Source organism: Zea mays, chromosome 8 (assembly GCF_902167145.1).
Source record: "Zea mays cultivar B73 chromosome 8, Zm-B73-REFERENCE-NAM-5.0, whole genome shotgun sequence".
Lineage (NCBI taxonomy): Eukaryota > Viridiplantae > Streptophyta > Magnoliopsida > Poales > Poaceae > Zea > Zea mays.
The window spans coordinates 154,483,556-154,507,717 of record NC_050103.1 but is presented as its reverse complement, the minus strand read 5'-3'; the positions used below and the strand labels follow the sequence as shown (position 1 = coordinate 154,507,717).

At 44.5% G+C, this 24,162-nt stretch overlaps 2 protein-coding genes across 4 annotated transcripts; one reads left to right on the top strand and one right to left on the bottom strand.

Moving 5' to 3' along the window:
* The first annotated feature begins 2,241 nt into the window (after nucleotides 1-2,241).
* On the top strand, nucleotides 2,242-3,647 carry LOC100281294 (no apical meristem protein). Its single transcript, NM_001154212.3, has one exon. The coding sequence runs from the start codon at nucleotides 2,348-2,350 to the stop codon at nucleotides 3,416-3,418; it is 1,071 nt and encodes a 356-aa protein (NP_001147684.2). The 5' UTR covers nucleotides 2,242-2,347; the 3' UTR covers nucleotides 3,419-3,647.
* A 6,090-nt stretch (nucleotides 3,648-9,737) lies between these two features.
* LOC100193994 (uncharacterized) lies at nucleotides 9,738-12,689 on the bottom strand. Of its 3 annotated transcripts, NR_159684.1 has the most exons (7): nucleotides 12,255-12,642; nucleotides 11,930-12,165; nucleotides 11,215-11,356; nucleotides 10,938-10,996; nucleotides 10,783-10,849; nucleotides 10,636-10,697; nucleotides 9,791-10,128 (listed from the first exon to the last, which is right to left on the bottom strand). NR_159684.1 is itself a non-coding variant. In NM_001367043.1 (5 exons), the coding sequence occupies exons 1-5, from the start codon at nucleotides 12,593-12,595 to the stop codon at nucleotides 10,091-10,093; spliced, it is 819 nt and encodes a 272-aa protein (NP_001353972.1). In that variant the 5' UTR covers nucleotides 12,596-12,689; the 3' UTR covers nucleotides 9,795-10,090. The 3 variants fall into 3 exon arrangements, 1 of the variants encoding a protein (NP_001353972.1); NR_159683.1 differs by lacking the exon at nucleotides 10,783-10,849 and having other exon boundaries at nucleotides 9,738-10,128; nucleotides 12,255-12,689; NM_001367043.1 differs by lacking the exons at nucleotides 10,783-10,849; nucleotides 10,938-10,996 and having other exon boundaries at nucleotides 9,795-10,128; nucleotides 12,255-12,689.
* Between the last annotated feature and the right edge of the window lie 11,473 nt (nucleotides 12,690-24,162).

The following is a 24,162-nucleotide window of genomic DNA, read 5'->3' as shown; positions in this document are numbered from 1 at the left end:
GATTACACGAAAACAAATTAAAACGATCGGATATGCAACAAAAACGGACGGTAACCAAAAACTTTGGCCGGAATATGCAATATTGTATAGTCACTCATCAAACTACAATATTAAGAGTTTAGAACACTATAAATCACAACTTCACAAATTTAAAAGCCAGCATAAATATATATATATATATATATATATATATATATATATATATATATATATATATATATATATATATATATATATATATATATATATTAAAGATCAATAGCGTGTGCAAAGTCAACATTTTTTTCATCAACATTTTTCAATTATGAACCACAAACTTGTGGATATATAAGACAAGAGGGAGTATCCTATACGGTTGTAACATACTAACATGAAGGTTAGGAGAAAATACTGGATCGTTTTCGTTCTCATTCCCATAATGTACCATCTCGTTCCGTTTCCGCAATATGCCATGGAGGTTGCTGTTTTGACCCTTCAACACCAACGGTAACGTGAATGTGATCCCAGATTGTAGTAAGCCAATATAGTAGGACAAAAGTAAAAGAGATGGAACGTAGGACGTGGCAAAGCACAACGATTACGAAATTGCACAATCATGAACTATGCTTTTCTCTCGAGGATGTACTAGAACCCCTCTTATACCTTATATAAGACTATCTTCAGCCGTGTTCTCTATTATAGGGTGGAATTACGCCTGGAAAAAATACTTGAACTCGATGAGCCAGCTTGGTCTCGGTAAGGCTCGATACGTCTCTACGAGGCTTGCGAGCCTGAACAAGCTCGAGTCGAATCTACTGTTGTGGCTCGTTGGAGCAGCGAGCCGAGCCAGCTCGGTTAGGCTCGCGAGTCAGCCTCGTTGATATTATGTTATATCATTACACTATTAGATTATTGTATTGTGGATTTATTTCTTTATTTTTATGGACTCCATGCTAGATGTAGTACAAAATATGTTGCTAAATTATTGGTACATGCTTTTTATTTATATATAATAAAAACAAATCATTTATGTTATAAATGTGATTTATTGTGTAGCCTCGCGAGCCACCATCGAGCCGAGCCTCATTTTCTAGCTCATAATACGACCAGGCGAATAGAGCTTGGTTCATTGGTTCGCTGAGCTCAGTTCGTTTCTAGCCCTAAGTGGGATGGTAGAACAAACAAAAAAAAAATGTTTTATTTGATAAGATTCAAAGAGTAAATATTCGTCCGCAAATTTATCATGATTCGGTAAGAATAACAACAAAAGAAGATTTAAAAGAAAGGATTATATTTTATATAAATATTGAATTTGGATATATTCTAGATCTTCTTCCTTGACAATATATTTATTTTTCTTTCTTAAGAACGTCGTGGAGAGGAAAGAGAATCTTTATACATAGAACGGAGAAACGTAGAGGATGCTGCTACAGGAGACAAGGAGATAAGGGAGGAAATCTCAATTTAGAATAGATGAAATAATCGTTTATAGGCTCCTGCAGCCAGCGTAGTTTTGTTCAATTGCGTACCGGGCCTGGTGGGCCTGTACGCAGAAATTTAGAATGGAAAAAGAGTAGAACACGCCAATGGGCTTCGTTCAGGTGTCTGAGCAGCACCCAGTCCAGTGGGCTTTTTAATCTGGTGTCCAACAACACCCAGTCCTCAAGCGGGTTTATGGCCTGTTTGAAACGAACACACGGTTTTTAAAAACTAATTTCTATCTCCAATTTCCAGGAACTGATTTATAGGGAAAAAAACTAGATATGCGCGTTTAAAACTAGTTCTTCGATACGTGATACGTGGTTTCACGGTTTCATCCGAAAGCCACTAAAAATAAATACAAGAGTGCTTTTAGTTTTCTACTACGAGAAAGTCAGCTTTTAGAAAAAAAAACTGTTTCTTAGATCCAACCTTTTGGTTTGACTTTTGGCTTATAGAGGATAAAAACCAAAACTAAAAGTCAAAAGCTAAACCAAACATACCATTAAAAATAGGAATCCAGTTTTTAGAAATTAGAGCATAAACTAGCATATTTATAAGTATGCCAATTTCTATTAACCAGTTTTTTAAAAACTAGGCGCTGAATCAATACTGAAACCAGGCTGACAAACCAAACCGATGATATTCTAGAACATTCAAGATAGGGTCAAATCCGGGTTTTTCCCATCCCTCCAATTTCGAGTCGGACTCCGCCCTGGAACCGACCCTGGGGATCGGCAAAAGGAAACGCGTGAATCGATGGCCATGTAAAGCGGCGGTTCCCCGTGCCCAATGCCTCAGGTTCCTATTCCATCTCGAATTCGGAGTCTTCTCTCGTCCCTGTCCCCCTCCAGCACCGCCGCCGCCGCCACCGCGCCGCAACCTCGCCATGGCACGCCCTCCGTCGGCGGCCCTCAAGCCGCCGTATCCGGCCTTCCAATCCCATCCCAGCGATCTCGAGCTCGTCAACTTCTATCTCCGTCCCTGGGTCGAGACCGGCGTCAAGACCGGCGCGTTCATCCACGACGCAGACGTGTACGCCGCTGACCCCAACTACCTCACCCGTCAGTTCGCGCCGGCGGTGGCCCAGGACGGCGAGCGGGCGTGGTACTTCTACACCCCGCTGCGCCACAAGAGCGTCCACGGGACGCGGAAGACGCGCACCGTGGCCACCGGCGGCGGGTGCTGGCACAACGAGGCGAAAGCTAGGCCCGTGTACATGGTCTCCAACGGGATGCACCAGATTGCGCATCGCCAGAGCTTCTCCTTCGTCGAGAAGGATGGCGGCGTGCGGGTCCGCACGGGTTGGCTCATGATGGAGCTCCGCCTCGTCGAGGACGGCGCCGCCGGGCAGAAACCGGAGGAGGACGGCGCCCTCGGGAGTCGCGTCCTGTGCAAGGTGTACCGCAGCCCGCGCAACCCCGAGCCAAGCGGCATCGAAGCCGCGACGGCGCCCGGGCAGAAGGCGGAGGCAGACGACGATGAATCTTGCGACGACGAATCTAGCGACGCGACGTTGGACGACGATGACAGCTCCAACGCGTCACTAGCGGCGGCATCGGGACCCAAGAGGGAATCCGACGAGGTGGAATCCAGCGACGCGACGGTGGCGGCACCTAGTCGCCATAGCGCGCCGAACGACGAGATCTCCGGCGGGTCCGCGGTGGCGCCCGGACGCAAGGAAAAGACGGAGATCGGGGAGGTCTCCACCGAGACGTCCGCGGCGGTGCGCAAGAGGAGAAAGGCCGACGGCAGCAGCTCCCCTAGCACTCCGGTTTCTACGACGGATATGCACTGCCCTCAGTGCGGCACCCATCTCATGCTAACACTGAACATGGCGGAGTCCAAATCGGAGGCGGGGCTCGCGAAGGACGAGTCGGCCACCGCCGCGCCTGATCAAGGCGGGACGGGTGAGTCTTCACAGAAGAATGTTCGGGTTCGGTTCCATCAGTTCCTGTGAGATCCAGGGTTCCTTCCTGCCCAGACAAATCCTGGGAAACAGAGCCATAGTTTCTTGTCTGTTATTTGGAAGAACGAAATAAGAAGATTTTAGATTAAGAATTCGTTAGAAGTAACCGTGTCTATTGCTGCAACGGTGATGTAATCGTGAAACCAAGACATAAGGCGTACGAATTTACACAGGCATGCAAATACAGGGATGGATATGAAACTACATTTTTGAAACTATATTTTTAAAGTAACCCTCTAACATGGTATATATACTCGTAAGACTTTCTTGACATAATTAAATAACCCTCTCACATGGTATACTCGTAAGGCTGACTCCAGCAATTTCTCCTCTTAAATCTCCTATTTATACTTTTTATTCAGATTTAAATATCTCGTCCTCAATCATTCTCACCCCTATTTCTCTACTCCCTCTATCATTCTCTCTATTCAGCTCATCATCTATCTTTTAATTAAACTATTTGACTTTCATATATCAGTTTTTGAAAGTTTAAAAATACTATAAATATTTGTACAGTAATAAATATTATGTTAATTAAATCTAAAAATAATCTATTGTGTAATTATTATCGTTGATTAGTGAAGAGTGGGAAGATTAGAGCTCCTCCTCTAAGGGCTACTTTGGGAGCCTCAAATCCCCTTCGGGATCGGAGGGGATTGAGATGGAAATGAACTAATTTTCTCTCCAATCCTTTCCAATCTCGAAGGAGATTTGAGTTTCTAAACTAGCCCTCAAGGGAAAATATTTCTCTCACCCCACGAAGAAGGCTCTCGAGGGGGGCGGTTGGAGGCAGGAGGTGTCTCCTGCCTTGAATCTTGTAGGACTGATTTGATGGTCAAGAATCCCGAGAGGATCCATAGGGGAGGAATCCCCTTACAATTCAAATTTGAAAAACAAGGAGATTCCTCTCCCATGGATCCTCACCAAATCTAGGGGGAGCCATGAGGGGAGCGTTTGGAGGTGGTCGAAGGCCTCTTTGGAACAAAGGAGAGGTGGACAAATTTTAGAGGATTAAAATTTTATAGAAAAATATCCTAATGACCCTTTGAAACAAAGGATTAAGTTTCTACAAATCTTATAAAATTCCTATAAAATAGTCCATTGTAGTGAGATTTTGGAGAATTTCTAACATTAGGTCCAATCTCTTGGAGGTTTTTCTTTGTGTATACCTATCTCTTCTATTCATATGTTATTCCTACATTGCATCCAAATGCTTTCATGTGTTTTTATTTATATAGCATTGCAAGTGTCGTATAACTCTATTTCTACGTTTTTTTTCTATTCTTATATTTTGTCAATCCTGCGTTCTCAAGGGACCTAGTTGTGGTAGTTTCTCGAGGGTCGTACCTACCCAATTGTGTTTCTTGAGGTCAGTAGTAGTAGTAATTGTACGATGGTATGATGGCTTACTTTAGGAAGTATTTTCTGGAGTAAATATCATCAAGTAGATATCCGTATAAAAAGATAAGATGGCCTTCCAATAACATTCTCTAAAGATCTTTAACTAAAAGATTACCCATGTTTGGATGCAATAACAATTGAGCTACACATAAAAGGATACATATAAGAAGACAAGGTGATCTCACTTGCCAATAACATTCTCTAAAGAATGTGTTCAACTAAAAAAGAATAGACAGTCTTCAAAGTATTAATCGAGAGAGAGAGAGAGCTCCACGAACATCATATTCGCATCAACATTTGATTTAATGAAAATTCATAGACAAGTATATATTGCAACAAGCAAATAACCCTCTATATGGCTCTCTGGAGGGAAAACAATATGGCATAAGAAGGATAATATTGCTTGAATTTTTCGACTCCAAATAAGATGAAGAAAATTATTGAAGTTCGTCACCGTTGAAACGACAAAAAAAAAACTTTTACCTATGTTGATTTTATACCTGACATCGACAACACGATCGCGCCAGTTCCAAGCTTCGCTAAAAGCAAAAAAAAATATCTTTGCAGCAATCTAAGAAAATTTTGTCTACACCAACACACAAGTAAATCATTTCGAATCTAAAAATACATGAGCAATAAGGATCAAACAAAAATGTGCTGAATTTTAAACATATTATTCCAACATATTCTGGAGGACTAACAGCAAAAGTTTCTCTTGTCAAGAGAAGCGTAATCCCTTTGTCATCCTACACAGGCCCGAAAGGAGGAACCTACGGAAGGTGCTGCTATGCTTCGAGAGCCATATGCCTCCTTCTGCCAAGTCTTGGCCACCGTCAACTCCCCCTCAAACTACTGTAAAAACATCAGCAAATGACAGCAAGTCATATAATAAAATGTAAGAAAGATGGACCCAATCCATTTGACTAAGTGATTTTGATGTTTGATGATCAATATAACTTATGTACTAATATATTTGCATGTGTTTATATTTTGTAGTTCACATGATACAAATGACTTAGACTAAGACTCTGAGAAAGCAACACTTAAAAAGACCCTAAGAAGACTTATAGATATTCAGCACAAGTCCAAGACACAAGAGCAAAAGAGCTAAAGCAAAGAAGAATCAAGAATCAAGAAATGAGATGTTAGCTGGCACACTGGACCGATCTGGTGGTGCACTGAACCGTGTGCATAGAGAGCATTTCTTTTGGCTCTCGGCCAGCTGACGGATCAGACCGGTCCGGTAGAGCACCGGACTATGGTCCTATGGCTAGTTTCCAACGGTTGACTAACATGACGGTCCACGGATCGATCCGGTGGCGCACATGACCTCTGCACTGTTGCAGAGAATTGTCAGACGTTCAACGACCACTTGACGTGGAGGGCACCGGACCAGGTTCGGTGGTGCACCAGACCGGTCTGGTGCAACACAGATAGGCTACACACCTCCAACGACTTTATTTGGATGGGGGCTCTATATATACCACTCCAACCGGTCATTCTCAAGTGTGGAGAGCTCAAGAACACTAAAGTGTAGAGACACATTTCTATTAATTCCCTACACCTAAGTGCTTAAAAGAATCACTCAGTGATTAGCGTAGGCGCTTTATGAAGTGCTTATCTAAGTTGGACCGCTTTAGCGCTTGCTCTAGATTTGTTCCTAGTTGATTGATTGAGGTTAGAAAACCCCACAAACCCCTTGTCTCTTGAGCGAGCCATTGTATTTGTAGCGAGTGGGCGGGAGTTTGCATGACCACATCAACCGTGTTTGTGGTGTGGCCACCACTGTGTAGGCAGAGGGAACGAGGGTCGTGGCGTTTCGGACGAAGGCTCGGTAGTGAAGACGACGGGGGCGTCCGAGAGGAGACCAGAAGTGGAGCACCACCTTGTGTGTAGAGAAGACTCACGACTCTCTACGGAGTTACCTTTCCGGGGTGCTTAGCCCTCGCGTGGACTTTCTTTGCGTTGGGGCACCAACGATGGTTAGTTAGAACCTTGTGCGGTTCTAGATATCTCGTTAAAAATATTGGCACGTCGATGGGAGTTTGCAATCTATACTTTTTTCTTTAAGCTTCCACATTTACATAAATTACTTAAGTTGCAAATTTTTTACTATTCTTAGTTTAGAATATAGGATTGGAACTTAGGTTGCATAAATTCTTTTGAGGTAGAGATAATAACACTTGGAACAAAATTATCGTGCACATTATTGCTTATTTATTTAATTTGCGTAGGTTTTGTTCTAGAGATTAATTATTAGCCTAGATTAGTGTGCACAATAAAAGTTATAATTCACCCCCTCGCTGGTCCTTTCACAAAACAATAAGTAAATCAAAGAACAAAACCCTCATTTTTTGTATTCCTAATTTAGATTTGGCAAAAATAAGCTTTTGTTCACCTCTATACTAATATTGATGAGAATATTTTTCTCTACCTCGTTAGTCTACCGCATAAACTCTCACTACCGCACACAGCTGCTTTACCGAGTGACTGATGTACTCGACAAACTCTGACACTCGATAAAGAAGTCTGAGAAAAGCGACGTGTACTCGACAAAGAGCCGGATTTCGGTAGTGTTTGTTAAGAGATTTAACGTGAGAAAATTTATATTTATCATCCAATAGCTTCGCATATAACGGATCGTTGGCTTCCTTGATCAAATGAAACAAAGCACGAGTTAAATATATACAACTTAGATCGGCACTACTCTAGAGTACGGTTGTCAGATTTTCATACTGAACAAGCTAGAATCTTCCTTCTCCTAGCAAAAGCGCCTTCGGATCTAGCACCAAATTTATCGTAGCAATCTTTGTTAAGTTTCCATAAGAGATCATCCGAGCGAAGAAAGTAATTATTCTTTTTCATTCAATCTCTTCTTCAAAACTTTCCTTTCTTTTTCATCTAAATCCAATTTTTTTTATTTTTGCATATTATTTATCTTTTAGCTCTATATCGATGGAGATTCCGAGAAGCAAAGACTCAACCATGTGTAAGGTTTGCACTTGCACGCATGAAATACTTTCCTTTTTCCTTTTCAACAAGTTGAGCCTTCATTGAAGTGATTTCCTCCGATATCTTCTTTTCACACCGCAGCAAATCCTCAATGTTCGATTCAGTTGACCTCTGTATTCCTCGCATAAGCAAGTTATTCTAAATAAAAGCAAATATAAGTGAAAATACAACATTGAAAGACAAATTAAAATAGAGCAAAACTCACCTTATACGCTATGGCGATAGACACATTAGCTTGCTTAAGATTCGACTTCTCATAAAGCTCTGCCTGTGCCTTCTGAACTGCAAAAAAAATGTCATCAATGCACTTGGACAACTTTAACATCGAAAGCTTTGGTAGCACCTGAAGTTTGTCTAACCCAATACTAATAAATTTAAAAGCATCCAAAGATATACAACTTCATCCTGATAGAAGTGTAGGCACCTTTGGTATGCATCAACCTTAATCTTCATAGTTACTTTGGTGCGAGTATCTATAGAGATCTCCGCGTGAGTAGAGGGCTTCTTGATCACCTCCTTCATTTTACCAACATCTACGGTGCTCTCCTTTTACCAACCTCTACTCATGAGTCGACTTCGCATGAGTAGAATCTCTATTATACTTCATCTAACACAAAAAAAATAGCAGTCACCAAAAGTTACACCTTAATCAAGATGCTAGATACTAGACCATCAGTGCTAATATCAGTAGTACTTTTATTCGAACGTGCAACTCTTTTCTCTTTGGTCTCCTCATCAAAAACATCATCATTATCATCATCAAATTTCATAGTAACAAATATGGTGCATTTACATACTTTAGCCTTCCCTGAGCGCTTGTTTGAGAGCAAGTGAAGCGGAGGGGATTCATAGGGGCTAGCTAGAATCCCTTACAAGGGGCTTCAACGGTGGGCACCCCAGCTTCAACAAGTGGATTGCTTGCACATCCCACACCAGCATCAGTCTCAACTCTCAACAAACATTTCACTTTACTGCGAAGCCATATCCTCGCCCTTCTGCGAGACACCAAGATCTTGCGAAGGTATGTCACCACTTCGCCCTCTTCCAAAGATCTAATAAACTCACGAGCCGTTGCAAGGCTCTCGGGCATCCCTGAAGCGACACCCTTATCTGATCGCCCTGGAAGCGAAGTTTTCTCTTCCTCGTCGCTCGAGTGAACTTCAACAAATCAGTTTTTTTCCCTTCTTAACTAGTCTTTTTGAAGTCTGTCACCATCAGCCCTCTTCTTTACGGTAACTTTCGAGATGACGGTGAGCTTCTCTTGTCATATGAAATATTACCGATTCAAATGTGTGCTTACACCGCTTATAATTCACACCTGGAATTTTAAGAAACATTTTTATTAATAAATTTGCAACCACTCTAGCATGCTTTCGTTTTCACTGTCTCAACAAATTCAGCATCTATTCTGAAACGCCATGGCCCATAACCACAGTTGAGACTTATATTGCTTCGATATCTATTCATGTCTAATGTCTTATTCACCTTAATCCACATGTATTAAGTTGGATTGGGGTATAGATACCGATTTCGATAGAAATTTCTGAAAATCAATTTTGTTTCTGAAAAAAAAAAACAAAAAATCGGTTTTTAGAATACCGGAAATTTTCAAAACCGTTTCCATCCAGAAGGCCGACGGCGAGAGCGTTGACGCGGCCACGACGACAGGGGAAATCTTCACTGACAGCAAGGACCCTCCCGATGCTGGGGAGAAAGCAGAACAGTACGAGCCCAGAGTTCCCAGGAACAGCCGATTCTACAATTTCTTCAGTGACAGCAGTGCCCGTTTTGATGCTCCGGAGTCCGGAGGAAGCAGAACAGGAGCCCAGAGATCCCAGAGACCCCCAGTTCTGTGTAAAATGCACTGTTAGTACTAAGGTTAATCTGGCAGGAAGCTGAGTGCAGCACCAATTTCTCCTGTAAAAAGAAGACAATTCGGACAGCTTTCTTGACATCAGGAACCATCAGTTCTTTGTGGCACGATGGATGATTTCATAGTAGAATAACAGGGAATACTGGAAAAAGCAAGCATACACAGGAAGCAGAGAGCTCCCTGATTTGGCCTTTGAAGGGCACAAGAACAGATCTGACGGATCACATCACAGACATACAAATACACACGTCTCAAGAACACGTGGAAACTACACTAACATTTGACGACTTTTGATAATTCCGAGCAACTATTTAAGCCTTCAACATGGCCTTCCAGCTAGCTCAGATTTCTTGCGTGGGTGCAGGCAAAGACCAAGCTTATTTGTTCTGACCTGTCTGCTCTATGGTTCTTGGAGCTGCACGCAGATGGACATGGTTCAGAATCATACAATAAATATTATAGCTAAATTAAACAGTGCACCAAATTTCAAAATAAAGGATCCAATGCGATAGTCTGTGGGTCTTAGTTGCACACAACAAGGAAAGGCACCTTCCAAAATCAAGTTTCAGATTCGAGCAGCAAAACAGCAACTGTTTCTTCCAACCAATATTTTAGTCATCTTATCATTCCCTTAGGTTTGTGTTCTGTTATCAGTCACGAGAAATGGTCTATGCATGTAAGCTACAATCCGTTCACAGCCAGGATAGAGTTGCAGCTAATGCTTCAATACTTTGCCTAACTTATTTACAAAGCGCAGGCAAGACAACCTTATGCAAACAATGAGAAACATACCCTCTGTATAGTATAAGTTAACAGCAAATATTAGTGCTTGGGAATTAATAAATTCATATCCTGTGAGGCTGTAACATATGCACAGAATAGATGCAGAATTTCTAGATCTATTGTTACACATGGTACATACCTATTCCAACAGCATCAGAGCCCCTCATGATTTTGAGCTTCCGGCAGATAGAGGTAAAATAACTGAAAAGGAACAAATAAGATCAGCACTTGCATCTTGAGTGGTAACTTGTACAGATATAAAACTGATACGGGGTAATCAGTTTACCGAATTGTATATGAAACTTATACGGGGTAATCAGTTTACCGAATTATATAACAAATGCGTTTAGTACCTGCACCACAAGTACATTTTACATTTTTTTTCTTACGGGGTAATCAGTTTACCGAATTATATAACAATATAACAAATATGTTTAATACCTGCGCCACAAGTACATTTTTTTTCTTTTCATCCTTCTGTTATTTGCATGTCACCATAGCTGGTTGACAAAAATCCAACACTATTGAGATAGTGAGCTAAGGTAATGAGGTAATGCATTCGCAAAGGGGAAAATAATGCATATGATATTCTTTTCATAATCATGTAATATCTTCTTAATAACTGCTGATAAAAAAACAACAGATGAACCAAACAACATCCAACTATATTCTACGCTCACAACATTAAAAGTAATATATGACATTGTAAGGTACTTACTCCCAGGGAAGATCACCGACAAGCATCCAGTCTGCATCCTTATCCTCATATGTAAGTACATACTCCTGGTCTTTGAGGGCATCCACCTTCGAGCCATTAGTCAGCCTGTCTTTGCTCGATGATTTATGCAGGCCACTTTGACCTTTAAAATCACAGGGTAAATACATATTCTTGTGAGAAAAATGTCATACTATGAAAAAAAATGTGTTCAGTGATTTGTAAGGTATTTACTTTCTGCTCTCACATTAATCGTTATTTGTTAGGGCAAGAGCGTGTCCCAAACTCCCAATTATTCATCCGTTAGTAAAGCTCCATGGAACTTTGATTAAAATTGAGCGGTGGAGCCAAGGACCATTGCACTTATTGTGGCATGATAAAGCAGAAATTTCTCCACGTGCACAAAATGACTGTATGTCTGTATTGCGCTTAGTGCTTGTATTAGGTTTAGGATCATATATGCACAAGCACAACGCATCGCTGTATGAATGCTATCTTCCTGCGAGTCTTACGAATCTTTGATTCAAGAAAGCAACTTTTATTGGACTCAAGCTCATCCTACGCTTTAGGAGTAAATCCAGTACATCGCAAAGGACTTATAGCAACGGATCCAATCCATACGCTTCAAGAAATGGCAGTGAACGCCGCAGCACTTGTGTAATTACAAGAGGAAGAGGGGAACGCATCACACAGAAGCGTAGAACCGAACACCACTCACCAGCGATGAAGCAGCTGAACATCTTCTGGAGCGCCACGGAGAGGTCCTCGTAGCTGGAGTACATCTTGATGTCCACCTTCCTGAGGTAGGGCGCGCCATCCATGCTCACCTTCACGTACATGGGCCGGGCCGCAGACGCGGCGTCCTCCGCCGCCGGCGCCTTGCTCCTGGAGGCGCTCGCGGCGAGGGTGTTCTTCCGGTAGTTCCGCACGGGCGGCCATCCCACCACCTGCGCCCTGCACGGATCGACAGCAACGCGTCGGTCAGCCCGGCGGCGTCCGGCTGCGGGTAACGCCTGCGGCGAATCGGAGCGGCGGGGTCTTACTTGGCGGCCGGCGGGGCGGCGGGGGACGCCTGCTTGTCGTCGCTAGCCTTGGCAGCGCCGGGGCGCTGGGCGGGGTCCGGGAAGGCGCGCTTGGCGGAGACGGCAGCGGGCGCCTTGGGGGTAGCAGGCAGCGGGCCGAGGGAGAGCGCGGCGGCGACGTCCTCGCAGCGGTCCCGGTCGCGGTCGCGGTCGGGGGACTCGGAGCCCGGCAGGCCGAGGCGGAGGGTGAGGCGGGGCGCCGGCGAGGACGAGGACGACGAGGAGGAGGTCGGTGTCGGCGGCGCCGCGGCGGCGGCGGCGGAGAGGCCGATGTAGTCGTGGGGCTCGAGGGGCGGCGACATTGGGGCCGGGGCGGGTGGGCGAGAGAGAGAAGAGGCAGGAGTCTGGGGCCTGGGGGTAGAGACTAGAAACTAGAGACTAGAGAGAAAGGTGGGGGGAGGGCGACGTGGGGTGGGGTTCCTCGCTCACCGTCCCTTGTTTGTTTGGAGTGGAGGTGATGAGGGGGGAGCGACGACTTGCCGCTGCTGCTGGTGGTAATAAAAGTGGCCGACCGGGAGGATTTTTAACGAATTTCTCACGCTTTTTTAAAAAAATTTCCGGGGAACTTGTCCGCTTGCCGTCTTGTCGCGCGGTACTTTTGTGCTTGGCTTGGGTCGCTGCCACTGGTCTGTGGTCTCGATGTGTGGGTTGGGAGTCTGCTCTGCGGGGTCGGTGCTGCGTCCGCTTCCAGGTGGACGACGCCGAGTCAGCTCTCAGCTGATCGGCCATGGTCATCGTTCATCGACCACTGGCGATTATGCTAGTTTTGGGAAGTGCACGTCATGTCTAAACAACGCTGTCAAACTCCCGCGCACCCCGAGCAAGCAATATCAGCTCCACGGGGACAAACTGGCCGTTCGCAAGCTAATCACATCGTATAATACGAAATCTTTTACTAGCCCACCTTTTTCCAGCTACGGAAAGCTGGCATGGCGTCCTTGACCATTGACCAACAGATCTACGATATGGCTGGAGAAAAAAAAACAACTAGGAGAAGGTAAACAGAAAAGGCTAGCCGTTGCGAAATCAAAGTGAAGTAAAAGTTGCTGTCCGTTTTGTGTTTTTCACTTTATTAAAAAAAGGGAGGCCACCCGAGCTGGGCCGCTATCAGGCCCACGGCCGAGCAGCCCAGCCGGCAGGCAAGCGCTGGCAAGGTGGCTAGGGCTCAGAGAGGAGCGCAAGGCAGAGGACGGTAGTAGGGAAGGAGTAGCGCAGGCTGGCGGCGGCTGATAACAGATCAGCGATTTGTTTGCCGCCGGGTTCTGCGTAACTACCTGTGCGGGCGTCTTCTTAAGAAGGGAAAACGCATCCCTGGCTTTGGAGAGGTTCTCTGCTCATCTCTGCTTTTATCGGCTGCTGGTTGTTCCAGTCGGCTGCTTGTTGTTCCAATCTCCTCGATCCATTTGGTCCCTAGTGTTCCTGTGGTTAATCGCTAGTGGTGATTGGAAGCTGGTAGAGGTGGTGCTGTTCTTGTGCAGCGAGGTTCTCCTGTGCCCCGTTGATTTATAGTGCGCCTGTGTGGTGCTCTGTCTGTTCTGATCTTTGTCCACCGTGGCCTGGTGCCTGGGCTCCCTGCTGCGCGGTGTTCGTCTTCTCGGGCAGGTGTCGTGGACGTCTCCCTCGGCTCCGGCAGCGGCTCTAGTATCTCCGTCAACCTCCCGCCGTGCAGGCCCGGACGTGGGCGGCGGAATTGGTTTTCTGGGACAGAACCTTGTGTTCGCTGAGCTGGTCTTCCCACGTAGACAATCTACGTGCTGTGAGTTATTCGTTGCCTCACTTTATTTACTGTTTAATTTTTGTGAAATCTGCTAGTATTAAATACTTGGGTGTGATTGCACTGTTGTGGGCGGATTTAATTGCTCGATGATGATAGCGGTGTAGTGAGACAACGTGACAGTCTGGGTTTTAGTGTATTATCATTTTCAGCATTGATATTATTTGTGCCTAATTAAATCTCTCTTTGTTGAGGCTGGTTACCTGTGTTAAATTCTGTTAATTTATTTAATACACAACTCCTTACTATCAGTATTTATATTTGATTATTAGGCTTATTACATCTGATCTAAAACCCTTATTTGGTAAGATAGGACTGTCACGTTAGTCGAGGATCTCTGATCACCTTTTAGCGTTGGAGGGCTGTTTATTACAGCAACCCGCTACTTTGAGAGCAATAATTTAAGATAAACAATTATGTTTATTTCTTTAATCTGCCTTCTTCATCTGCAAGCCATGTTTAATTATAAAATGGACCTGAGATGCTATTTTACATGTTTACATGTTCTCAAATTGCTACTGTTCATTGCTGCAATAATTATATATGGCATTTATCTGAGTTATATGCTTGTTTTATTCGGAATTAGAATATTTAATCTATTTAAATATGTAGAAAGCATGTCACTTATTTCTCTAAATTTACAACAATCCAGAAAACCAATTCCTATTATGGCCTCCAATTCTGATGTCATTAAGCCTGAAGCGTTCGACGGCGCAAGCTTTAAACGCTGGCAGATTAAGACTCGCATGTGGCTCACTGACCTAAAATTATTTTGGGTAGTGACGTCGGCTGTTCCCCAGGCTACATCAGATGATTCTGATGATGCAGCGAAAGCCGCCGCACTAGCGGAGAAGGCCAAGTGGGATGAAGCCAATGAGGCATGCTTGTCTCGTCTGCTGAACGTCTTGTCGAACCGCTTATTTGACGTGTACTCTGGTTTTACCTCCGCTAAGGGTCTATGGACTGAACTTGAGAACGAGTTCTCTGAAGTTGACAATGGCAATGAGTCATTCACAACGGAAAACTACCTTAACTATAAAATGGTTGAGGGAAGGTCTGTTATGGAGCAGCTACAGGAGATTCAACTCCTTGTTAGGGACTTGGTCCAATATGGTTGTGTCCTACCAGACAGTTTTCAGGTGAATGCAATACTGGCAAAGCTCCCGCCTTCTTGGTGAGACTTTGTGACTTCACGCCGTCACATGAAGAAGCAAATGACTCTCACTGAGTTGTCAGTTGCGATAAATGTGGAAGAGCGTGCAAGGTCCAGTAACAAGCCATCCCAGCAACTCCAGGCTCACGTTGTTGAGAAGGGTGGAGATAGAAAATTCCAGAAGAAGAAGAAGAACTCTCCACAGAAGAATCTGAACCAACCTAAGTCCAAAAAGATGAAGAAGAAAAAGGAGGACTTTATCTGCTACGTTTGTGGTGTCTCCGGGCATACAGCTCGGAGGTGCAAACTTAGGAAGGGAAAAGGTCCTCCACCTCAGCGCAAAGAAGGGAACGTGGTGGTTAATTCCACCCCAGGGTATGCACCTCAGGCCTTTATGGCAAGTCCATCAGATGACTGGTGGATGGATTCCGGTGCTACTGTTCATATTTGTGCTGATCGATCTATGTTCTCTTCATTCCAGGGATACAACAGCGCACCAGTCTTGATGGGAAATGGTGTTCCGGCAGCAGTTCGAGGTACTGGACAGGTCTACCTGAAGTTAACTTCAGGAAAGACGCTCGTTCTGAAGGACGTACTCTATGTGCCATCGATGAGCCGGAACCTCATATCAGTGTCGCTGCTATGTCGACAGGGTCTCAAATTAGTGTTTGAGTCTAATAAAGTTGTCCTGTCTAAGTTTGGTACTTTTGTTGGAAAGTCATATGAGTCAGGCGGTTTGTTCCGTCTTTCTGTTTTGAATAATCATTCTTCTTACCATGTTAATGTGGTCTGTAATAACGATTCCATTAATAATACATGGCATTCCCGTTTGTGTCATGTGAATTTTGAGGCCATTAAGAGATTAAGTGACATGTCTTTAATTCCTGAATATAAACATGTTAAAGGTGTAAAATGTGGTATTTGTGTGCAAGCTAAGCAGCCTAGAAAACCGTTTCATACGGTTGAAGGCAGAAGTACCACTCCTTTAGAATTAATTCACTCAGATATCTGTGAGATGAATGGTATAATCACAAAAGGCGGTAAAAGATACTTTCTTACCTTGATAGATGATGCTACCAGGTTCTGTTATATTTACTTACTCAGAACTAAAGATGAGGCACTAGAACACTTTAAGATCTATAAGACTGAAGTTGAAAACCAGTTAGACAAGAAAATTAAAAGGTTACGGTTTGATAGAGGAGGTGAATACCTTTCCAACCTTTTTGATGAGTACTGCAAAGAGTGTGGAATCATTCATGAAACCACTGCTCCATATTCACCTCAGTCAAATGGGGTAGCTGAAAGGAAGAACCGAACGGTGTGTGACTTAGCTAATGCTTTGTTGCAAAGTTCGGGGATGCCTGACATATGGTGGGGCGAGGCAGTACTCACAGTATGCTATGTCCTGAACAGGGTGCCGCCTCGCAACCGTGAGGCCACACCCTATGAAGGATTTAAAGGAAGGAAGCCATATCTTTCGCATCTTCGGACTTGGGGTTGCCTTGCAAAGGTGAATGTCCCGTTGCCGAAGAAGAGAAAGCTAGACCCTAAGACCGTAGATTGTGTCTTCTTGGGTTATGCACATAACAGTGCAGCTTATAGATTTCTAGTGGTCCATTCCGAGACAAGCGAAATCGCTGTAAATGTAATAATGGAGTCTCGGGATGTGACATTCTTTGAGAGCATCTTTCCTATGCGGGATAAGGAAGTAGTAGCCCCAGATGGTCCATCTCGAACATATTCTCTGCCCTCGAGTGTCCATGACCAGACTCCAGATTTGGAGTTAAGGAGGAGTAAGAGACAAAGGACTGAAAAGTCTCTGGGTGATGATTATATTATTTATCTAGTGGATGAAGAACCACGCTCCCTCACAGAGGCATATACATCTCCGGATGCAGAGTACTGGAGGGAGGCTGTCCGTAGCGAGATGGATTCAATCATCTCGAACGGAACTTGGGAGATAACTGATCTCCCAGCTGGTTGCAAGCCTGTGGGCTGTAAATGGATCTTTAGGAGGAAGAGGAGACCCGATGGTACTATTGAAAAGTACAAGGCCCGTCTTGTGGCTAAGGGTTTTACTCAAAAGAAAGAGGAGGATTATTTTGATACTTATTCTCCGGTGGCTCGATTGCCCACAATTCGTGTGCTTTTAGCACTGGCAGCTGCTTATAAACTTCTTGTCCATCAAATGGACGTAAAGACAGCATTCCTAAATGGAGAGCTGGAAGAGGAAATTTATATGCAGCAACCAGAAGGATTTGTGGTTAAAGGTCAAGAGAGCAAAGTGTGTCGCTTGATTAAATCCTTATACGGTCTTAAACAAGCTCCCAGACAATGGCATGAGAAGTTTAATAATACTCTGACCACTGCCGGGTTTTGTGTAAACGAAGCCGACAAGTGTGTGTATTATCGCTTCTCTGGGGGCAAAGGTGTCATCATGTGTTTATACGTTGATGACATATTTGAAAGGGAAATGTGCCCTTGGGCCATTTCTAAGTATTTTGGTGATTGAGTGCAAACACAAGTGCTTAAATGTGAACTTATGCCCATGGATGAACAAAGTGCAAATCATGAGTAAAGGTATGTTTCTAAGCCTTAGTACATTGGTTTTGTGTACTAATATACTTGTCTAAGTGTTAGAAACAGAGAGAAGAAGAAAAGAAAAGAGTTGGCTGTGTACAGCCAAAAGGCTGCTTCGGTCTGGGGCACCGGACTATCCGGTGGTGCACCGGACAGTGTCCGGTGCGCCAGGCTACCTCGGGCGAAGAGGCCGCTCTCGGGAAATTGCCGACGGCGTACGGCTAAAATTCACCGGACTGTCCGGTGAGCCAACGGTCGGCCAGGCCAACGGTCGGCCGCGCGATCTGCGCGAGACACGTGGCCGAGCCAACGGTCGGAAGGGGGCACCGGACTGTCCGGTGTGCACCGGACATGTCCGGTGCGCCAACGGCTCCCAGATCTTCAACGATCAGCAACGGTCGGCTGCGCTGTTTATGGAAATAAATCGGGCACCGGACAGTGTCCGGTGTGCACCGGACTGTCCGGTGCGCCCGACGACAGAAGGCAAGGATGGCCTTCCAGATTTGTTCTCAACGGCTCCTAGCTGCCTTGGGGCTATAAAAGGGACCCCTAGGCACATGGAGGAGAACACCAAGCATTCCTACAACATCTCTAAGCACCAAGACATCGATCTCGCGCATTCGTTTCATTGTGATAGCATATAGAGCTCTTGTGAAGTTGTGAACTCTTTGAGTGTGTTGCGAGCTTTTGTTGCTGCTTGTGTGCGTGTTGCTCTGATCTTTTGAAGTCTTGTGTGTGTTGCTCATTCCCTCCCTTACTCTGTATTTCTTTGTGAATCTCAAGTGTAAGGGCGAGAGACTCCAAGTTGTGGAGATTCCTCGCAAGCGGGATATTGAAAGGCAAAGCAAAACACCGTGGTATTCAAGTTGGTCTTTGGACCGCTTGAGAGGGGTTGATTGCAACCCTCGTCCGTTGGGACGCCACAACGTGGAGTAGGCAAGCGTTGGTCTTGGCCGAACCACGGGATAAACCACTGTGTCATCTCTGTGTTTGATCTCTTGTGGTATTGTGTTTTGTTGAGACTCCTCTCTAGCCACTTGGCAATAATTGTGCTAACACTTAACAAGTTTTTGTGGCTATAAGTTTAAGTTTTACAGGATCACCTATTCACCCCCCCCCTCTAGGTGCTCTCAATTGGTATCAGAGGCGTTCTCTTCGAGAAAGGGACTAGCCGCCCGAAGAGATGGATCCTAAGGGGAAGGGAATCGTGATCAACGATAAGGAGAAGGAGTCCTTCGTCAATGAGCTCAAAGATGACAAGCCTACCGACTCCGGCTCGGGTCATAGACGAAAGGAAGGGAAGAAGAAGAAGACGAGGCGCATCAAGGAGATCGTCTACTACGACGACAGTGATGAGTCTACTTCTTCCCAAAAGGACGACGACCACAACGACTACGAGCAAAGGAAACCGGTTAATTCTAACTTTTCCTTTGACTACTCTCGTATTCCGCAAAGTTCAAATTCACATTTGCTTTCCATTCCACTCGGCAAGCCCCCACACTTTGATGGGGAGGACTACGGATTTTGGAGCCACAAAATGCGTAGTCACCTATTCTCTCTCCATCCTAGTATATGGGAGATTGTAGATAGTGGAATGCACTTTAATAGTTCGGATAGTCCTATATTCATTAATGAGCAAATCCATAAGAATGCACAAGCTACTACTGTTCTTTTAGCTTCATTGTGCAGGGATGAATATAACAAAGTGAGTGGCTTGGATAACGCCAAGCAAATCTGGGATACCCTCAAGATCTCTCATGAGGGAAATGACGCTACCTTGCTCACCAAAATGGAGTTGGTGGAGGGCGAGCTTGGACGGTTCGCGATGATAAGGGGCGAGGAGCCAACTCAAACATACAACCGGCTCAAGACCCTTATCAACAAAATAAGGAGCTACGGAAGCACGCGATGGACGGACCACGACGTCGTCCGACTAATGCTAAGGTCCTTTACCGTTCTTGATCCTCATTTGGTGAATAATATTCGTGAGAATCCCAGGTACACCAAAATGTCGCCCGAAGAAGTCTTAGGAAAATTCGTCAGCGGGCGAATGATGATCAAGGAGGCAAGGTACGTGGACGACGCCTTGAATGGACCGATCAACGAACTACAACCTTTTGCTCTCAAAGCAACAAGAAGCAAGAAGGCGCTACCTAGCAAGGTGGCACAAATTGAGGCGGTCGGACTTAATGATGAAGAGATGGCTCTCATCATCAAACGCTTCAAGACAGTGCTAAAGGGTCACAAGGGGCAGCCAAGCAAGACCAAGACGAAGGGGAAGCGCTCATGCTTCAAGTGCGGTAAGATTGGTCATTTTATCGCTAACTGCCCCGATAATGATAGTGACCAGGAAAAGGGAAACAAGAGGGAAAAGAAGAAGCATTACAAGAAGGCAAAGGGCGAGGCGCATCTAGGCAAGGAGTGGGACTCGGATTGCTCCTCTTCCGACTCCGACAATGAAGGACTCGCCGCCACCGCCTTCAACAAATCAACCCTCTTCCCCAACGAGCGTCACACATGCCTTATGGCAAGGGAGAAGAAGGTATGTACTCGCAACTCTACCTATGCTTCTTCAAGTGAGGACGAATCTAGTGATGAGGATGAAGTAGATTATTCATGTTTGTTCAAGGGCTTAGATAGATCTAAGATAGACAAAATTAATGAATTAATTGATGCCTTGAATGAAAAGAATATACTTTTAGAAAAGCAAGAGGATTTGTTGTATGAAGAACATGATAAGTTTGTAGAGGCTCAAAAATCCCTTGCATTAGAAATTAAGAGGAATGAAATGCTTGCTTGTGAAGTATCAACATGCCATGATTCTATTTCTAACTTAAAGAGCATAACCGATGATTTAAATGCTAAACTAGTAGAAGCAAATAAATCCAACTCTTGTGTTGAATATGTTGAAATTTGCACTAGGTGTAAGGATATTGATATTAATGCTTGTAGCGAACACTTAGTTTCTATTTCAAAATTGAATGATGAATTAGCTAGTCTTAATGCTCAACTTAAGACTAGCAAGAGTAATTTTGAGAAACTAAAATTTGCTAGGGATGCCTACACGGTTGGTAGACACCCCTCAATTAAGGATGGGCTTGGCTTCAAGAGGGAAGCCAAGAACTTAACAAGCCATAAGACTCCCATCTCCACCAAGGAAAAGGGAAGGCTCCTATGGCTAATAATGTTAAAAAGAATCATGCTTTCATGTACTATGATAGGAGATATTCTAGAAATGCTTTTAGAGGTCATGATGTTTTTGATTCACATGCTTATGACTCTTATGCTATGACTGCTTCTAGTTCTCATGTTATGCATGGTAGAAATGTGTTTAGAAGAAATGTTGTTCATCAAATGCCTAGGAGAAATGTTGTTCACAATGCTCCTAGGAAAGTAGTAAATGAACCTTCTACAATTTATTGTGCTTTAAATGCTTCCTTTTCCATTTGTAGAAAGGATAAGTAAATTGTTGCTAGGAAGTTAGGGGCAAAATGCAAGGGAGACAAAACTTGCATTTGGGTTCCTAAGGATATTTGCACTAACCTTGTAGGACCCAACATGAGTTGGGTACCTAAGACCCAAGCCTAAATTTGCCTTGCAGGTTTATGCATCCGGGGGTTCAAGCTGGATTATCGACAGCGGATGCACAAACCATATGACGGGGGAGAAGAAGATGTTCACCTCCTACGTCAAGAATAAGGATTCCCAAGATTCAATTGTATTCGGTGATGGGAATCAAGGCAAGGTAAAAGGGTTAGGTAAAATTGCAATTTCAAATGAGCACTCAATTTCTAATGTGTTTTTAGTTGAGTCTCTGGGATATAACTTACTATCTGTTAGTCAATTATGCAACATGGGGTATAACTGTCTATTTACAAATGTAGATGTGTCTGTCTTTAGAAGAAGTGATGGTTCACTAGCTTTTAAGGGAGTATTAGACGGCAAACTTTACTTAGTTGATTTTGCAAAAGAAGAGGCCGGTCTAGATGCATGCTTAATAGCTAAGACTAGCATGGGCTGGCTGTGGCATCGCCGCTTAGCACATGTGGGGATGAAGAACCTTCACAAGCTTCTAAAGGGAGAACACGTTATAGGTTTGACTAACGTTCAATTCGAAAAAGATAGACCTTGTGCAGCTTGTCAAGCAGGTAAACAAGTGGGAGGAGCACATCACAGCAAGAATGTGATGACCACTTCAAGACCCCTGGAGCTGCTGCATATGGACCTCTTCGGACCCGTCGCCTATCTGAGTATAGGAGGAAGTAAGTATGGTCTAGTTATTGTTGATGACTTTTCCCGCTTCACTTGGGTGTTCTTTTTGCAGGATAAGTTTGAAACCCAAGGGACCCTCAAGCGCTTCCTCAGGAGAGCTCAAAATGAGTTTGAGCTCAAAGTGAAGAAGATAAGGAGCGACAACGGGTCCGAGTTCAAGAACCTTCAAGTGGAAGAGTTTCTTCAGGAGGAAGGGATCAAGCACGAGTTCTCCGCTCCCTACACACCACAGCAAAATGGTGTGGTAGAGAGGAAGAACAGGACGCTAATCGATATGGCGAGGATGATGCTTGGAGAATTCAAGACCCCCGAGCGGTTTTGGTCGGAAGCCGTGAACACGGCTTGTCACGCCATCAACAGGGTCTACCTTCACCGCCTCCTCAAGAAGACGTCGTATGAACTTCTATCCGGTAACAAACCCAATGTATCTTACTTTCGTGTATTTGGGAGCAAGTGCTACATTCTAGTAAAGAAGGGTAGAAATTCTAAATTTGCTCCCAAAGCTGTTGAGGGGTTTTTGTTAGGTTATGACTCAAATACAAAGGCGTATAGAGTCTTCAACAAATCATCGGGTTTGGTTGAAGTCTCTAGCGACGTTGTATTTGATGAGACTAATGGCTCTCCAAGAGAGCAAGTTGTTGATCTTGATGATGTAGATGAAGAAGATGTTCCGACGGCCGCTATACGAACCATGGCGATTGGTGATGTGCGACCACAGGAACAAGATGAGCAAGATCAACCTTCTTCCTCAACTATGGTGCATTCCCCAACTCAAGACAATGAACAAGGTCATAAAAAGGAGGCGTGTGATCAAGGGGGAGCACAAGATGATCATGTGATGGAGGAAGAAGCGCAACCGGCACCTCCAACCCAAGTTCGAGCGATGATTCAAAGAGATCATCCCGTCGACCAAATTCTGGGTGACATTAGCAAGGGAGTAACTACTCGATCTCGATTAGTTAATTTTTGTGAGCATTACTCCTTTGTCTCTTCTATTGAGCCTTTCAGGGTAGAAGAGGCCTTACTAGATCCGGACTGGGTGTTGGCCATGCAAGAGGAGTTAAACAACTTCAAGCGCAATGAAGTTTGGACACTGGTGCATCGTCCCAAGCAAAATGTTGTGGGAACCAAGTGGGTGTTCCGCAACAAACAGGACGAGCACGGGGTGGTGACAAGGAACAAGGCTCGACTTGTGGCAAAAGGTTATGCCCAAGTCGCAGGTTTGGACTTTGAGGAGACGTTTGCTCCTGTGGCTAGGCTAGAATCAATTCGTATCTTGCTAGCATATGCTGCTCACCATTCTTTCAGGTTGTTCCAAATGGATGTGAAGAGCGCTTTCCTCAACGGGCCAATAAAGGAGGAGGTGTACGTAGAGCAACCCCCTGGCTTCGAGGATGAACGGTACCCCGACCACGTGTGTAAGCTCTCTAAGGCGCTCTATGGACTTAAGCAAGCCCCAAGAGCATGGTATGAATGCCTTAGAGATTTCTTAATTGCTAATGCTTTCAAGGTTGGGAAAGCCGATCCAACTCTTTTCACTAAGACATGTGATGGTGATTTATTTGTGTGCCAAATTTATGTCGATGACATAATATTTGGTTCTACTAATAAAAAGTCTTGTGAAGAGTTTAGCAGGGTGATGACGCAGAAATTCGAGATGTCGATGATGGGCGAGTTGAACTACTTCCTTGGGTTCCAAGTGAAGCAACTCAAGGACGGCACCTTCATCTCCCAAACGAAGTACACGCAGGACCTGCTAAAGCGGTTTGGGATGAAGGACGCCAAGCCCGCAAAGACGCCGATGGGAACCGACGGGCACACCGACCTCAACAAAGGTGGTAAGTCCGTTGATCAAAAAGCATACCGGTCAATGATAGGGTCATTACTTTACTTATGTGCTAGTAGACCGGATATTATGCTTAGCGTATGCATGTGTGCTAGATTTCAATCCGATCCTAAGGAGTGTCACTTAGTGGCGGTGAAACGAATCCTTAGATATTTAGTTGCTACGCCTTGCCTCGGGCTCTGGTATCCAAAGGGGTCTACCTTTGACTTGATTGGATATTCAGACTCCGATTATGCTGGATGTA